The sequence below is a fragment of the Osmerus eperlanus genome, chromosome 19 (genome assembly GCF_963692335.1).
Source record: "Osmerus eperlanus chromosome 19, fOsmEpe2.1, whole genome shotgun sequence".
Classification (NCBI taxonomy): Eukaryota; Metazoa; Chordata; class Actinopteri; order Osmeriformes; family Osmeridae; genus Osmerus; species Osmerus eperlanus.
Window position 1 is genome coordinate 13229101 of NC_085036.1, and position 17420 is coordinate 13246520.

Sequence of the window (17420 nt, forward strand, 5' to 3'; positions counted from 1 at the left end):
TGAGAGAAAGAGGGAATTTAGAGAGGCACAGCGGAAGATAGAAATCATCAGATTTAGAGGAAGCAAGACTGACGTGAGATCTGGAAGCATACTCACGTGAGATTTGGAAGCATACTCACGTGAGATTTGGACCAGAAGATGAAGACCTCTCCAATCATCCGGAAGAGCTCCTCAGCGTCGGGGTCAGGACAGGTCAACCATCTCGCCCTGCAAGAGACGCATGTTTCAGGACTCTAGAACACAATGTAGCCCAACGCATGGACATGACAGACATCTCCTCTACCTGGCGTAGTCCACCTTGTGGATGAAGCTGATGTACCTGTTACTGTCCACCACAAAGGATGAGGCCAGCATACCTGTTACTGTCCACCACAAAGGATGAGGCCAACATACCTGTTACTGTCCACCACAAAGGATGAGGCCAGCATACCTGTTACTGTCCACCACAAAGGATGAGGCCAGCATACCTGTTACTGTCCACCACAAAGGATGAGGCCAACATACCTGTTACTGTCCACCACAAAGGATGAGGCCAGCATACCTGTTACTGTCGACCACAAAGGATGAGGCCAACATACCTGTTACTGTCGACCACAAAGGATGAGGCCAACATACCTGTTACTGTCCACCACAAAGGATGAGGCCAACATACCTGTTACTGTCCACCACAAAGGATGAGGCCAACATACCTGTTACTGTCCACCACAAAGGATGAGTCCAGCATACCTGTTACTGTCCACCACAAAGGATGAGTCCAGCATACCTGTTACTGTCCACCACAAAGGATGAGGCCAACATACCTGTTACTGTCCACCACAAAGGATGAGTCCAGCATACCTGTTACTGTCCACCACAAAGGATGAGGCCAACATACCTGTTACTGTCCACCACAAAGGATGAGGCCAACATACCTGTTACTGTCCACCACAAAGGATGAGGCCAGCATACCTGTTACTGTCCACCACAAAGGATGAGGCCAACATACCTGTTACTGTCCACCACAAAGGATGAGGCCAGCATACCTGTTATTGTCCACCACAAAGGATGAGGCCAGCATACCTGTTACTGTCCACCACAAAGGATGAGGCCAACATACCTGTTACTGTCCACCACAAAGGATGAGGCCAGCATACCTGTTACTGTCCACCACAAAGGATGAGGCCAACATACCTGTTACTGTCCACCACAAAGGATGAGGCCAACATACCTGTTACTGTCCACCACAAAGGATGAGGCCAACATACCTGTTACTGTCCACCACAAAGGATGAGTCCAGCATACCTGTTACTGTCCACCACAAAGGATGAGTCCAGCATACCTGTTACTGTCCACCACAAAGGATGAGGCCAACATACCTGTTACTGTCCACCACAAAGGATGAGTCCAGCATACCTGTTACTGTCCACCACAAAGGATGAGGCCAACATACCTGTTACTGTCCACCACAAAGGATGAGGCCAACATACCTGTTACTGTCCACCACAAAGGATGAGGCCAGCATACCTGTTACTGTCCACCACAAAGGATGAGGCCAACATACCTGTTACTGTCCACCACAAAGGATGAGGCCAACATACCTGTTACTGTCCACCACAAAGGATGAGGCCAACATACCTGTTACTGTCCACCACAAAGGATGAGTCCAGCATACCTGTTACTGTCCACCACAAAGGATGAGGCCAGCATACCTGTTACTGTCCACCACAAAGGATGAGTCCAGCATACCTGTTACTGTCGACCACAAAGGATGAGTCCAGCATACCTGTTACTGTCGACCACAAAGGATGAGGCCAGCATACCTGTTACTGTCCACCACAAAGGATGAGTCCAGCATACCTGTTACTGTCCACCACAAAGGATGAGGCCAGCATACCTGTTACTGTCCACCACAAAGGATGAGTCCAGCATACCTGTTACTGTCGACCACAAAGGATGAGTCCAGCATACCTGTTACTGTCGACCACAAAGGATGAGGCCAGCATACCTGTTACTGTCGACCACAAAGGATGAGGCCAACATACCTGTTACTGTCGACCACAAAGGATGAGGCCAGCATACCTGTTACTGTCGACCACAAAGGATGAGGCCAGCATACCTGTTACTGTCCACCACAAAGGATGAGGCCAACATACCTGTTACTGTCGACCACAAAGGATGAGGCCAACATACCTGTTACTGTCCACCACAAAGGATGAGGCCAACATACCTGTTACTGTCCACCACAAAGGATGAGGCCAACATACCTGTTACTGTCCACCACAAAGGATGAGGCCAACATACCTGTTACTGTCCACCACAAAGGATGAGGCCAACATACCTGTTACTGTCCACCACAAAGGATGAGGCCAACATACCTGTTACTGTCCACCACAAAGGATGAGGCCAACATACCTGTTACTGTCCTCCAGAAAGGATGAGGCCAACATACCTGTTACTGTCGACCACAAAGGATGAGGCCAACATACCTGTTACTGTCCACCACAAAGGATGAGGCCAACATACCTGTTACTGTCGACCACAAAGGATGAGGCCAACATACCTGTTACTGTCCACCACAAAGGATGAGGCCAGCATACCTGTTACTGTCCACCACAAAGGATGAGGCCAACATACCTTTTACTGTCCACCACAAAGGATGAGGCCAACATACCTGTTACTGTCCTCCAGAAAGGATGAGGCCAACATACCTGTTACTGTCGACCACAAAGGATGAGGCCAACATACCTGTTACTGTCCACCACAAAGGATGAGGCCAACATACCTGTTACTGTCGACCACAAAGGATGAGGCCAACATACCTGTTACTGTCCACCACAAAGGATGAGGCCAGCATACCTGTTACTGTCCACCACAAAGGATGAGGCCAACATACCTGTTACTGTCGACCACAAAGGATGAGGCCAACATACCTGTTACTGTCCACCACAAAGGATGAGGCCAGCATACCTGTTACTGTCCACCACAAAGGATGAGGCCAACATACCTGTTACTGTCCACCACAAAGGATGAGGCCAACATACCTGTTACTGTCGACCACAAAGGATGAGGCCAACATACCTGTTACTGTCCACCACAAAGGATGAGGCCAACATACCTGTTACTGTCCACCACAAAGGATGAGGCCAACATACCTGTTACTGTCCACCACAAAGGATGAGGCCAACATACCTGTTACTGTCCACCACAAAGGATGAGGCCAGCATACCTGTTACTGTCCTCCACAAAGGATGAGGCCAGCATACCTGTTACTGTCCACCACAAAGGATGAGGCCAGCATACCTGTTACTGTCCTCCACAAAGGATGAGGCCAACATACCTGTTACTGTCGACCACAAAGGATGAGGCCAGCATACCTGTTACTGTCGACCACAAAGGATGAGGCCAGCATACCTGTTACTGTCGACCACAAAGGATGAGGCCAGCATACCTGTTACTGTCGACCACAAAGGATGAGGCCAACATACCTGTTACTGTCCTCCAGAAAGGATGAGTCCAGCATACCTGTTACTGTCCACCACAAAGGATGAGGCCAGCATACCTGTTACTGTCCTCCAGAAAGGATGAGTCCAGCATACCTGTTACTGTCCTCCACAAAGGATGAGGCCAGCATACCTGTTACTGTCCTCCACAAAGGATGAGGCCAACATACCTGTTACTGTCCACCACAAAGGATGAGGCCAGCATACCTGTTACTGTCCTCCACAAAGGATGAGGCAAATATACCTGTTATTGTCCACCACAAAGGATGAGGCCAACGTACCTGTTCCTGTCCACCACAAAGGATGAGGCCAACATACCTGTTACTGTCCTCCACAAAGGATGAGGCCAACATACCTGTTACTGTCCACCACAAAGGATGAGGCCAACATACCTGTTCCTGTCCTCCACAAAGGATGAGGCCAACGTACCTGTTCCTGTCCTCCACAAAGGATGAGGCCAAAGTACCTGTTCCTGTCCTCCACAAAGGATGAGGCCAACATACCTGTTATTGTCCACATAGCGGATAAGGAGGGGGTAGAGGGCGTAGAGGTCCCTGCAGAGCACGGCAAACTCATCCCTGATGGTTCCCTCCTCCTCGTCCCCCTCAGACTTGCCCTCCAGGCGCAGGTGGTCCTCCTCAGCCACCACCTTCCCTGTCCGCTTCTTCAGTTTCTCCATGGTGGGGATGAAGTGGGACTTGAGCATCTCGGGCTTGGCCCGGCTCACGATGGGCTGGGAGAACACTGCAGGAGGAAGAGGGAGTCAGGTGGCTGAGCGGTTAGGGAACCGGGCTATTAATCAGAAGGTTGCCGGTTCGATTCCCGTCAGTACAAAATTACGTTGTGTCCTTGGGCAAGGCACTTCACCCTACTTGCCTCGGGGGGGAATGTCCCTGTACTTATTGTAAGTCGCTCTGGATAAGAGCGTCTGCTAAATGACTTAATGTAAATGTAAGACAGGCGCATCACAAATAAGATGTATTATTAGGGTTAGCTACGAGCCCTATGATAATAATAATAATGTTATCATCTTTATTATAATTATCCAGCCGGACTCCAAGAAGAACAAGGTGTGTCATCCCTGAAGGAGGGCCTCACCTGCCAGCCTCTTCATCCAGGAGGCCTCGTCGATGCCCAGGTTGTTGACCACGATCTTCATGATGCTTCCCAGCAGCTGGTTGAGGTGTTCGGAGGTGACGTCCGTGCAGACCTGGCCCTCCAGCTCTGGAACGTTCTCGGGCCCCCTCTCCCACCAGCGGGGCAGGTAGTTGCACAGCATGGGCAGGGTGATCTCGATCACGTGGGGCATCTCAGTGTAGCGGGCCCCGGACTCGGCCAGGTCCCCGATCTCCTTCAGCAGGACGTCCAGCTCTGGGATGTCCTGGCACAGCTCCTGCACCTCGTTGGGAAGACCCAAGACTGTTGACCGAGAGGAGGGAAAGGAGTGAGAGAGAGGAGAAAAAGAGAGGGAAAGAGAGACGAAAAAGAGCAAAAAACGGAGAGAGATGAGTCAGAAAGAGAGAGAAAGAGAGAGAGACAAGGAGAGAGAGGAGGAAGAGATATAATGTAAGAAAGAGGAAGAGAGAGAAAGTGTGTGTGAGAGAAAAGGAGAGAGAAAGAGATATGAGAGAGAAAAACAGAGAGAGAAAGAGAGATGGGGTCGTAGATGAGGGTAACAGATAGGGCAGAAGGACTCCCAGGTAGATGGGGGGGAACAGGGTGGACAACCAAGGTTAGCACTCACTGGCTCGTTCTCTGGGGGTCTTGGTGGTATAGACTGAGAAGGTGTTGAACTCGTTCAGGTTGGGCTCCAGGTAGGCTACAGGCATGGCCGCCGCCAGGTGAGCCAGACACTCTCCAAGAGCAGGCCTCTGTCTGGAGGGGTAGACACACACACACATCACACACGCATCACACACACACACACATCTCTCACACACACACCTACAGAGGACTGTTGTTACAATGTCACACACACACACACCTCTCCACGTGAGGATTCTTGACTGTTCCCAGAGAGTAGATGCTGCACATGATCCGGTAACAGGACATCTGGAGGTCGTCCACTGAGACAGAAACAGACACAGTTAGCATCAACCAGGATGGAGAGATCTACTGAGAGAGAGAGAGAGAGAGAGAGAGAGAGAGAGAGAGAGAGAGAGAGAGAGAGAGAGAGAGAGAGAGAGAGAGAGAGAGAGAGAGAGAGAGAACGAGAGAGCAGAACAAAGGAGAGAGAAAGATACAGAGGGAAGGGGGAAGAGAAAGAGAGAGAGAGTGGGGGAGACGGAGAAAGAGGGAGAGAAAGAGAGACAGAAAGAGAGGAAGACGTTGGAGCGAGAGAGGGGGGGAGAGGAATCTGACAGGAAAACAGACACAACGCAAGCCTTGACTCACGAATGACGTCATCTCCAAACTGGTGCTGAGCGACGTGGTCGAACAGCGAAGTGAGGACAGGGAGCAGAGCTATGGTGGTGTAGTTGATGTTCTGGGACACCGCCCTTCACCTGCTGCAGAGAGGAACCACAGCACAGCGGGGGGGGCAGGTGAGTACAGGCAGGTGAGTACAGGCAGGTGCACCAGAGCTGAGAGACTGCCCTGATCCTGTGACCTCACTCACCTGGTCACCTCGCTCATCTGGTCACCTCGCTCACCTGGTCACCTCGCTCACCTGGTCACCTCGCTCACCTGGTCAGCTCGCTCACCTGGTCACCTCGCTCACCTGGTCACCTCGCTCACCTCGCTCACCTGGTCACCTGGTCACCTCGCTCACCTGGTCACCTGGTCACCTGGTCACCTCGCTCACCTGGTCACCTCGCTCACCTCGCTCACCTCGCTCACCTGGTCACCTCGCTCACCTGGTCACCTCGCTCACCTGGTCACCTCGCTCACCTGGTCACCTCGCTCACCTCGTCACCTCGCTCACCTGGTCACCTCGCTCACCTCGCTCACCTCGCTCACCTGGTCACCTGGTCACCTCGCTCACCTGGTCACCTCGCTCACCTCGTCACCTCGCTCACCTGGTCACCTCGCTCACCTCGCTCACCTCGCTCACCTGGTCACCTGGTCACCTCGCTCACCTGGTTGCCTTTAGACAACTTCCCCAGCTTCAGGTTCTCCACCATCTTCTCGATGTCGTCCGCCGCTCCCTCGAAGAAGGAGCGCAGGCCGGCCTTGACGATCTCAGGCCCGGACTTCATCACCGTCCTGAGGAGCAGAGAGGCAGCTTCAGTACCGTGTGTGTGTGTGTGTGTGTGTGTGTGTGTGTGTGTGAGGAAGGAGAACGTGACAACACCTTGCGTCCAGGGACCGCGCCAGGATGTGAAGACAGTTGACGATAGCTTGGGCGTCGGTTCCTGTTCAGATCACACAATGACACCGTTACAGCTGTCACCGTGTACCTCAGAAGAAAAAACAACATCGATCCAAAACAGAAGCAAATTAAAAAGTAATGCAAAGAGGCAAAGTATTAAAGGTGGAGAGGAAGGACAGGAAGTAGAGGTGGAGAAGAGGAAGGCAGGAGGAACAAGGGTCTGATGTCTTACCGAAGAGAGAGACTCTGTGTCTCACCAGAGCGGCCATTTTACAGAAGATACTACAAACAGGAGGAATAAATGGAAGAGGAGAGGAGTGGAGGAAAGGAAAGGAGGAAAGGAGGGGAAGAGAGCAGATATAAAGTGAATGTTGAAAAGCAATAGAAAGCGGAAGTGAATGATTACAGAGAATGTTCTTGTGGAGATCTGAACATATACAGTATAACTGGTTCCATTTTGTACACTGATGAATAGACTTTCTGCGCTCTGTATCTTAGGATAAGACATAGATAGGGAGATAGACAGAATGACAGAGATAGACAGAATGACAGAGATAGACAGAATGACAGAGATAGACAGAATGACAGAGATAGACAGAATGACAGAGATAGACAGAATGACAGAGAGACAGAATGACAGAGAGACAGAGACAAAGAGTGACGGAGAGAGGGAAAGACTAGTACCTTGCAATCATTTCTTTCTCTTTATTAGAGGAATGCCCTCCACTCCCCAGAACCTTGGCCGGCGTAGACAGGAAGTACAGGCAGTGGTTTTTGAAGTACTGGTTAATGAGAGGCATCAGGACAGAGAGAGAGAGAGAGAGAGAGAGAGAGAGAGAGAGAGAGAGAGAGAGAGAGAGAGAGAGAGAGAGAGAGAGAGAGAGAGAGAGAGAGAGAGAGAGAGAGAGAGAGAGAGAGACAGAGACAGAGACAGAGACAGAGACAGAGACAGAGACAGAGACAGAGAGAGAGGAGAGAGAGAGAGAGAGAGAGAGAGTGAAGACCATCTCGCACGAAGCCCTGTTCTCTCCCCAAGCCCACCATGACACCACGTCTGACCTTGGCGAAGAACTTGATCTCCTGCTCGTGAGGAGACTTCTCCACTCTCCCGCTGCTCACCACAGCCTCTGCACACACACACGCACAGGGAAGCAGGATGTTAGGACAGGAAAGCCACACCAGAACAGCCTCCTGTGGAACCATCTGGACTGCAGCTGATCACATGACACCATCTCCCGCCCGCAGTACCCAGATGAGCGATGAACTCCTGGGCGATGTCCATCCACTTCAACAGCTTCTGCAGGAAGCCGTAGGCGAAGCGCTTCTCGATGGACGATATGTCTGACTCCATGTCCTTCAACCCCCTGTGAGCAGAAGAATGAAGAAGAAGAATACATTTGATTTGCGCCTTTAAAGCGCCTGTCTCGCCCTCCGAGCACTGAAAGTACAGCAGGATTCCCTCAGCATCAGTCCGTGTGACTGCTGTTGAGGAAGGACCGTGGTGGGAATCCCCCCCCCCTCGTACCGGGTGACGGCGTAACCGTTAAGCTGCAGGAACTTCAGCAGCTCGTGAGCCTTCTCTCGGTCCCGGGCCTTCTCCTTGGCCGTCAGGGTGTCGTAGGGCACCAGCAGGGGGTGTGAGCCGCCTCCTGTACACAGAGGAAACAGGCGGTCAGGGAAAACCTTCATCTGACAGCCTGCTGCACGCCTGGTTCCTGTCCTGGAGGGAGCGACCTTTCACCTTTGGACTGCAGCTCCATCTTCTTCTTCCGGCCCCAGGTGTTGTGGTAGTTCTCGGCCAGCTGCTCTGCCATGGACTGGAGATGACACAGCACATCGAGTTGTATAAAATTATATTAATTAAAATAATGTATTTATTATGTGTTTTTAATTAGTTTTTTAAATATATTTTGTTTATAATAATTAATATTATTTTATTAAATGAACATTGATTGATATTTATTATTAATCATCGTGTGAAAGCAGAGTGATAAACAAACGGGTCCAGTAGTTGGTGACTTTGCCACACCTGCAGATCTCTTGACAGAGCCATGTGAGAGATTTCTATTGGCTGAGGGCTGTAGCCATGGCTGGGGTCATAGGTCGCCTAGAACAAGAACAGACGAGTGTCATCACAGCATCATCACAGCGTCAGCACAGCATCATCACAGCATCATCACAGCATCATCACAGCGTCAGCACAGCATCATCACAGCGTCTCCTCTGACGGTACCTGCGCCGTCTGGGAGATCTTCCTAGCTGCCTTCTTCTTCTCCGCCTTTTCCTCCTCTCCTCCATCCCTCGCTTTATCCAGCGTCCACTCCCACGCCAGCATGGCCTTGACGGACTCCTTGATTGGCCAGCGGTAGATCTCTTTGTCCTATCAGGGGAGAGGTCAAGAGGTCAGGTCTGATAAAGAGACACAGAGGAGCCCGGGCGGAGAAGAAGCCGAACCTTCTCGGAGAACGTCTTGTAGGGTCTGAGCATGGGGTGGGTCTTCGAATTTTCATCCAACAGCTCACCGTATGTCCAGTTGTTCTGAATCTACAGAAGGACGCGCACACGCACGTTTATAATGTACGTAAACAATCACACATGTCCCCCCCTTAATCATTGCAACAAAAAAAAGCCCAACTTCTTGAATTAAACTCACCTTCTCAAAAGCCCACTTGTCATGTGTGAGCTCGGCGTATTTGTTGATGAAGCCGTCCAGTCTCTCAGGAATAATAGTGCTGCGTTTGAAGTAAAGAGGATCTCAATGACCGGACTAGCTATTCAACAACGCATTCCAAGCAACTTAGCAACCAAAGCCCAGTACGTTCACCCTTGGTTCATCGCTAACCCTAAACCTAACCCCTGAACTCCCCGAGAAGTTGTCTCACTTGGTGGTGTCAACAGGTTTGGGGTCAAAGTTTCCCTCTGCGTCCACCGAGGCCTTCTTCTCCGTTTTGGACGAGTAGCTGGCGTCCACGTAGTCGGGAGGGATGGCTCCGGCGATGGCGCAGATGCACGGCATGGCGATCTTGAACATCTCTGCGTCGAATTTCTGTGAGAGGGAGGAAGAGGTCATTGAGTGACTCATCGTCATCGTCATGGCAGCAGAGACGCCATTGTTTGGAGGACAGGCTGAGACCTTGTGAGCCAGGGACTCGAAGATGCCCCAGAATAGCTTGCGGGTTAGGTGAAGCTCCTCCTCAGACGACACTCCAAAGTTGCCCCAGCCGTTGGGCAGGCAGTAGTACTTCCAACAACGCTCGTAGTGATTGGTCAAAAGCTGCGGGACAAACAGCAACGTCAGCCAATCAGAACAGAAGGATGTGTCGTTCTAAGGCGGTTATTGCTGTTGTCACGAAGAGATGTGGCACCTTCAGCGGCATCTTGGCGTACTCGTTGAGAATGGGCACGTCAAACACCAGCCTCCTGAGCAGGTGCTGGAGCATGGACGGACGTAGGTACCTGGAAAGAGATAAGCGCTCAAAACGCAACGCTGTACTTCCTCCTACTCCAAAGTATTTTTAAAAGAACGGCGATCTGACGTGGGGGAACCGGACCTACTTGCACAGGGACATGAGGCACTCCTCGATGACGTCCCGCTGGGCCTTGGTGAAGGCACGGCCACGGGACAGCCGGTAGATGGTGTGCAGCATGGAGTCGATCATGATGGCCCGGTGTTCCGTGCCGGCGAACAGAGGGGCGCACTTGGTGATGAGGGGCAGCACGGCCGAGCACAGGTAGCGGTTCAGCGCCAGCGCCATCTCCGTGGTGCAGAACGCCGCCTGGGGGAGAGAGACTCACACCGTCAGGAGGTCAAGCTGGAGGGAATTATTGTGGAGTAGTCGGGGGGGTTAGGGAATCTGGCTATTAATCAGAAGGTTGCCGATCCGATTCCCGGCCGTGCAAAATGACGTTGTGTCCTTGGGCAAGGCACTTCACCCTACTTTCCTCGAGGGGAATGTCCCTGTACTTACTGTAAGTCGCTCTGGATAAGAGCGTCTGCTAAATGACTAAATGTAAATGTAGTCTGGAGGGTTCGGGTCAGGAGAGTAGGTTTCGTATCCGACAAGCAGGCCTTGTTCGGGGGGAAGCTCACCGTGTCCAGGGAGGCTGCCGCCCTCATGTCCGGCAGGAAGCCCACCTCCAGCACGTGCAACAGGAAGTCCTGGTTGTCGATGCCGTACACACGGTCCAGGAACAGCACCATGGGGGCCTTGTGGTCCGGGACAAAACTGGCGGACATCTTGGGTTCAATGATGCTGTTGTCTAGAACACAAACACAGAAGGATACATTTTTTTAAATGATATTTAATGTCATTCAAATCCAAATTCTGGGAAAGAAGATGAAACGTTGTTCAACCAACTCATTTTTCTACTTCAAAAAGAACTGCCGTAAGTGTGACAGGAAGTCACCTTTTCCGAAAGCGGGGATTTGCACCGACAGGCTGATGACGCCCACCAGGTCCTCGATGGGCACCAGGGAGCGCAGGATGGCCCTGATCCGGAGTGCCTCTCCCTTCCCTGCTTGGATCAGCTGAGGAGCCCAGGGACAGAGACACTTAGACCGGCTACACCCGACTGCTCATGCATTCGTGTTGTTTCGTATAATTTCGTGTTGTAGGTATAGGCATGGGTGTGGTGTGGATATACTCAGTAGTATTACAGTCTAGTTTGTAAACAGTATTACAGTACACAAAGTACAGTATATACAGTATAGTATATATAGTATAATATAGTAGTATTTGTAAACAGGGATCAGCTGTGGAGCAGGGAGAGCTACTGACGTGCATCTCAGGAGCGCAGCGCCCCAGCAGGTCGATCAGAGCAGAGTAGAAGGACATGATCGCGTTCCCCAGGTGGACACGGTTATCCTCCTGCTGCTCCTCTCCTCCGAACCTGGCAAGAAACAGACAGGAAGTAGACAGGAGGCAGACAGGAAGAAGACAGGAATCAGACAGGAGGCGGACAGGTAGCAGACAGGCAGCAGACAGGAAGCAGACAGGAAGTAGACAGGAGGAAGACAGGATGAAAGAGTATAGAAGCGACTAGAAGCTGAACAGAAGCGAGGGGAGATCTTGAGGAGCGATCTCTCGCCGCCCTCCTCGCCACGGAGCGCATGCGGAGCTCACATGGGGAAGCGTCGGTCCTTCTTGATGGTGGGTCCGTCCCTGGCCGGGTCCTCGGAGATCTTGATGGCCTCCTCGATGGCGGCCAGCAGCCCGTTCCCCCCCCTCCCCCCTGAGGGCGGGGCCGAAACACTCAGGCCTCCGGATGAGCAGCCGCACCACCACGTTGGCATTCTCCTCCACGCTCTCACCTGCGGGGCAACACACACACACGCGGACTCAGTCCCGGAGAAAACAGCAGGAGAACTACACCGAACAGCGTTTGACGGGGCCGCTGGAGGAAGCACTGACCGTTGACGAAGACGGCGAAACGCAGGAAGTCCAGGTACTTCTCCCCTCCACACGGGTTCCAGCCGATGTCGGGGTAGCCCTTCGCCATGAGCATGGTGCAGCTCTGCAGGCCGCAGCCAGCCAGGTACTTCACCACCTGGGAGGAGACACGAGGAGCAGCTCTGAGACCAGGTCTACAGGCCGTGCTGTGTTTGATGCCGAAGCAGGAAGTGCTGTACCTTCTCCAAGTCCTGCTCCTGCAGAGCCAGCGCCAGCTCGTTGTTGTCGATGCAGGAAGCCGCGGCCACGTCGAGAGGGGTGGAGCCTCGCACGCCTGAGAGAGATATACAATATATTTTCATGCTTTACTGAACTGATTTTAAGTGACGTGACAGGAGGGGCAGGGAGAGAGAGAGAGAGAGAGAGAGAGAGAGAGAGAGAGAGAGAGAGAGAGAGAGAGAGAGAGAGAGAGAGAGAGAGAGGGAGAGAGAGAGAGAGAGAGAGAGGGGGGGGGGACATGCCAAAGGCCCAGGCTGGATTTGAACTGCTCATCCTATAATGATGTTGTTCTGAACCCTAATGATTTGATTGGTTGCTCACCCAGGCCGATGCCACTGTTCTGAAGCAGGTAGCTCAGGTGATCGAACATGGAGCGCTGGTTCTGACGGCTGATGCGGCAGAAGTAGCACAGGAAACGGCAGCAGTTGGTCACCATGCGAGGGAACCTGATCTCCTGAAGCAAAGGAACAAATACCCTTGTCAACAGGTTAGTAAAAAAGGAAAGCTCTAGTATGAGGTCAGGGCTGGTCCGAGAGGAGACGTACCTTTGAGTCTCCTCCACCCAGCACGTTGACCATCACCTCCATGACCGTCTCGTGCATGCCCAGCGCACGCATCAGGTTAGGGTGCTGGTAGAACACCTTGTTACTCATGATGTCCCTGATGGAGGGAGAGAGAGGGTGGAGGGAGGGCGGGCGGGAGAGAGAGAGAGAGAGAGAGAGAGAGAGAGAGAGAGAGAGAGAGAGAGAGAGAGAGAGAGAGAGAGAGAGAGAGAGAGAGAGAGAGAGAGAGAGAGAGAGAGAGAGAGGAAAGGAAGGAGAAAAAGAGGGAGTGAGGGAGAGATGGAGAGAGAGGGAGTGGGGGTTGGGAGGGAGGGAGAGAGACAGAGAGCAAGAAAGAGAGTGAGGGAGAGAGGGAGTGAGTGAGGGAGGGAGGGATAGATAGACAGACAGGAGTGAGCACACATGTTACTCCCCAGTTCCCCCTGTATCATATTAAGTAAGTCCCGTACACCCCGGGGTGTGAACTACGGATGCACGATATATCGCTGGCCATATCGGTATCGGCCATATTGGTATCGGCCATATCGGCCATATCGGTGCATCCCTAGTGTGAACCTCAGCTTCCTGCTGACCCGATGCTCTGGATCATCAGCCTCTCTTCCTCCGGGCCCATCTGGACGATGAGCAGCGAGCGGATCTGGCCCAGACACTCCAGCAGGTCCATGGTGTCCTGGACCGACACGGCGTTGATGGTGTAGGCCTTGGGCAGGGCTCTGATCAGCTCCCCCAGCCCGTCGTACTGCCGGTGGAGCAGGCTGAACATGAGACGCACCAGCTCCGGGTTCTGGATGAACGACTCCTGGGCCCAGTGGATCATGGTGTGGGAGATGAGCCCCTGGAGGGTGCCTGGAACGGAAGCGGGGAGGGTTGTTGAGTTCAGGTGTGAGTTTATAACGTCTAGATACAGACAGGATTAGGAAGGTTGGGTGTAAGCAGATCTGGGGTCAGGTTCTGGGGTCAGGTTCTGGGGTCAGGTTCTGGGGTCAGGTTCTGGGGTCAGGTTCTGGGTTCAGGGTCTGGGGTCAGGTTCTGGGATCAGGTTCTGGGGTCAGGTTCTGGGGTCAGGGTCTGGGTTCTAGGGTCAGGTTAGAGGTTCAGGTTCTGGGATCAGGTTCTGGGATCAGGTTTTAAGTCATTTAGCAGACGCTCTTATCCAGAGCGACTTACAGTAGGTAAGTCGCTCTGGTACAGGTTTTGGGGTCAGGTTCTGGGGTCAGGTTCTGGGTTCTAGGGTCAGGTTCTGGGGTGAGGTTCTGGGGTCAGGTTCTGGGGTCAGGTTCTGGGGTCAGGGTCTGGGGTCATGGTCTGGGGTCAGGTTCTGGGGTCAGGTTCTGGGGTCTTGCTCTTATGACTCACTGGGTTTGGCTTCTTCGTCAGGTTTGCTCTCCTCCTCCATCTTCCTCCTGCGGAAGTTCCTGACCTTCTCCAGCATACGCAGCAGCCTTCCCCTGAGGGAGTTATCCACCTCCTCCTCCTCTTCCTCCTCCTCGATATGCACCCCTTCAAGGAAAACACACCGCAGTTAACCAACCGATGTTCCAGCTACTCAGCTGGGGTCGTGTGTGTGTGAGGTAGTTTGTGAGGTGTGTGAGAGCTCCGGGGGGAGGCTGACCGCAGTGAGACAGCAGGTCTTTGTGGAAGGCCAGCAGTGCGTCACGGACGTCATCAGGCACCGGACACTCGTGGTCCTCCGAGCAGTTTTTGAAGTTCATCAGCATGTTGACCTGTACGGGGAACCACAGCAGCAAACGATCGTGACGGCTTCGGTGTGGACAGAGAGCGTTCCGAATGATGCTCCAGTCAGGACGTTAAGAGGCGGGTTAGGGTCGAGGCATACCTGCTCCTGGGGGGGAGAGCGGAACTCGCGGGTCTTGCGCGCGGTCTCAGCAGCGCTCATGGTGAAGGCCAGCATGAGGTCGTTGTAGCGATGCCGCTGATCGGACTGGATCTGGGTGACGAACTGGTCTGAGAAGGCGATGATGGCCTCCACTCTGTGGCGTAGCTCACAGTCACAGAAATACTGGAGGAGAGTGCACATCTGGGGGAGGAGGAGAGGTGGGTGTTAGACTGGAGGGGCAGGTCGCTGCTAATGGCATTTAAAAGCAACACACACAAACCAACACTCACCTGGAGTTTGACAACACACACAAGCACACACTTGCTGTTTGTCAACACGCACACACCTGGAGTTTGACGGACTCAGGCAGCTTCATGTGTAGAAGACCCTCCTGCACGCATGTGTCTCCCTCTGCATCCGCAGCCTTGGCCTCCTTCTCCGCCTCCCTCTCTCCCTCCGCTTTCTTCACATTCCCCGCTTCTTTCTCTTCTTTACCTGGCTCCTCTTCCTCCTCCTCGTCCTCAAACTCCAACTCTTCATCGTCTTCGCCCATCCCTTCATCTTCAGTGTCCTCTCCCTCCCCCGCTCCCTCTTCCTCCTCCTTCACCTCCTCCCCTTCTTCTTTGAGGGCCAGTCTCTGACCATCCTCCCCCTTCCTCTCCCCCTCCTCCTCGGCCGGGCCCTCGGCCTCGGAGCTGAACACGGTGGGCTCGATCATCTTCAGGATGTGCTTGACGTCCTCATCGTCGAACACGCCCATGATGAGGAGGGTGCTGATGAGCTTGAGGATGGGAACGAAATGGAACTCGACGCTGCCCCCTACGGGGTCTCTCATGGCCTGCCCGCCGTCCTGCACCGCCTCCGTCAACATGGTCAGGGCCTTGGACTTCATAACCTGCAGCAGGAAACAAACAGGAAGTCAGTCGGACAAACACAGGAAGTCCTTCCCTTCTCCCACCGTCCACCTGGGACAGCTCACCTGCAGGGGGATGGAGGGGCTGAGGGTGTAGATGTCCAGGTTGGTGCCCACGAACCCCGTGGGGGAGGAGTGGAGCTTGGGGCGGAGGCAGGTGGTGAGGCCCACCCCGGGGAGGGCGTGGGCCTTGTCTGCGTCCGAATCCGAGTACAGCGTGATGCTGCGCGTGTCGTCCGTCATGGGAACGATGAACTCCTTGTTGGTCATCAGCCGGTTCCTCTTGGCCGACTCCAGGTGGATGCTGATGAGCAGGTCGTAGTAGCCGCTCCTGATTGGCCCGGGAAGGTAGGTGTTCTCGATGGCGTAGAAGAGCTGGGATTCGTCGACGTGGCTGCAGAGGGCGTGGGCCACGCGGTTGTTGCCCAGCGCACACACAGAGCAGTAAAGCTTCAGGGTGTGGTAGTGGAACTTGAGCATGTCCACCCTCTCCGACAGCTCCAGGATATCGATGCACCTGGGGAGAGCCGGGAGAGACGAGGGTTCCCAGGTAGAACAGGAGGTCAGTCTTTCTCCTAAGACCAAGTTATCTTTCACAAAAGCAATCTATTAAAGTGGGTTGACTTAGCTGCAGTTCTAAGGGCGTTTGTGAAGCCTTCTGTGACACTGCTTGTAAAAAAAGCTATATTAATTTTATTTGACATCAAATAGTAGTTTCTTAGCATAACCGGACATGGCTGTGTCAAGTACCTGGTTAGCGCTAACGTAATGTAGCGATAAAGTAAAGTCACAATAACCGTTTTTGCCAGCCTGCTGCAGGAGGCTCTAGTGCAGCAGGGCTGGTTCTCTAACCTGTTCTCCTCAGGGATGTGGAGAGCCATCATGGTGAGGGGTTCTCTACACTCCACACTCCAGCCGTGCCTCTCGTTCACGCGCCGCGTATCCGGCGACAGGAAGTGGTTGGGCATGCGGCTCCATATGACCGGGGTCAGCATCTGGACGTCCAGGCGAGGGGGGCACTGGGGAACCGGGTTCTTACGCTCGCTGCGGAACATGGCCGCCGAGATGGGCATGATGTTCTGAGGAGAGAGGGAGGAGGGAGAGGGACAGTGAGGGAAGGAGGGGGGAGGAGAGGGAGACAGGGAGGGCAGAAGGGGGGAGGAGAGGGGAGACAGGGAGGGCAGAAGGGGGGAGGAGAGGGGAGACAGGGAGGGCAGAAGGGGGGAGGAGAGGGGAGACAGGGAGGGCAGAAGGGGGGAGGAGAGGGGAGACAGGGAGGGCAGAAGGGGGGAGGAGAGGGAGACAGGGAGGGCAGAAGGGGGGAGGAGAGGGGAGACAGGGAGGGCAGAAGGGGGGAGGAGAGGGGAGACAGGGAGGGCAGAAGGTGTCTCTGACCTTGAGCTTGCCCAGTTCCACTTGTATCATGTTCTGACTGGACGGCAGGACAAACACAGCTGGGAACAGCTTAGTGTTGGGCTCCACCTGAAGTAGAGAACAGGAGGGGAACCACAACGTCAGTTTGAGAACAGTTTGAAAAGTAGCATCTTTATATGCTACAGTCCATTACAAACTTGCATAATGCATTTCTGAAGTACCATATAATATAGAACAGTCAACAAAGTTTTTCAACGAAAGCTTTTGATCAATCT

The 17420-nt window shown here is 53.2% G+C and overlaps 1 protein-coding gene across 1 annotated transcript in view; it reads right to left on the reverse strand.

Moving 5' to 3' along the window:
* Window positions 1–17420, reverse strand: part of LOC134040075 (ryanodine receptor 1-like) — a 51482-nt gene that overhangs the window by 18013 nt on the left and 16049 nt on the right. The window contains 40 exon segments of the mRNA XM_062486300.1: window positions 120–207; window positions 3983–4223; window positions 4578–4898; window positions 5224–5354; window positions 5464–5545; window positions 5874–5973; window positions 5975–5986; window positions 6557–6683; window positions 6772–6832; window positions 7022–7071; window positions 7474–7595; window positions 7849–7916; window positions 8038–8153; window positions 8315–8438; window positions 8531–8606; window positions 8819–8896; window positions 9023–9169; window positions 9244–9333; window positions 9443–9521; window positions 9672–9835; window positions 9923–10063; window positions 10155–10245; window positions 10345–10565; window positions 10880–11049; window positions 11197–11317; window positions 11568–11679; window positions 11913–12013; window positions 12015–12100; window positions 12201–12336; window positions 12419–12513; window positions 12780–12912; window positions 13004–13118; window positions 13594–13867; window positions 14378–14521; window positions 14634–14745; window positions 14859–15059; window positions 15205–15753; window positions 15838–16288; window positions 16624–16850; window positions 17167–17253. Coding sequence (XP_062342284.1) covers window positions 120–207; window positions 3983–4223; window positions 4578–4898; window positions 5224–5354; window positions 5464–5545; window positions 5874–5973; window positions 5975–5986; window positions 6557–6683; window positions 6772–6832; window positions 7022–7071; window positions 7474–7595; window positions 7849–7916; window positions 8038–8153; window positions 8315–8438; window positions 8531–8606; window positions 8819–8896; window positions 9023–9169; window positions 9244–9333; window positions 9443–9521; window positions 9672–9835; window positions 9923–10063; window positions 10155–10245; window positions 10345–10565; window positions 10880–11049; window positions 11197–11317; window positions 11568–11679; window positions 11913–12013; window positions 12015–12100; window positions 12201–12336; window positions 12419–12513; window positions 12780–12912; window positions 13004–13118; window positions 13594–13867; window positions 14378–14521; window positions 14634–14745; window positions 14859–15059; window positions 15205–15753; window positions 15838–16288; window positions 16624–16850; window positions 17167–17253 — 5844 coding nt within the window.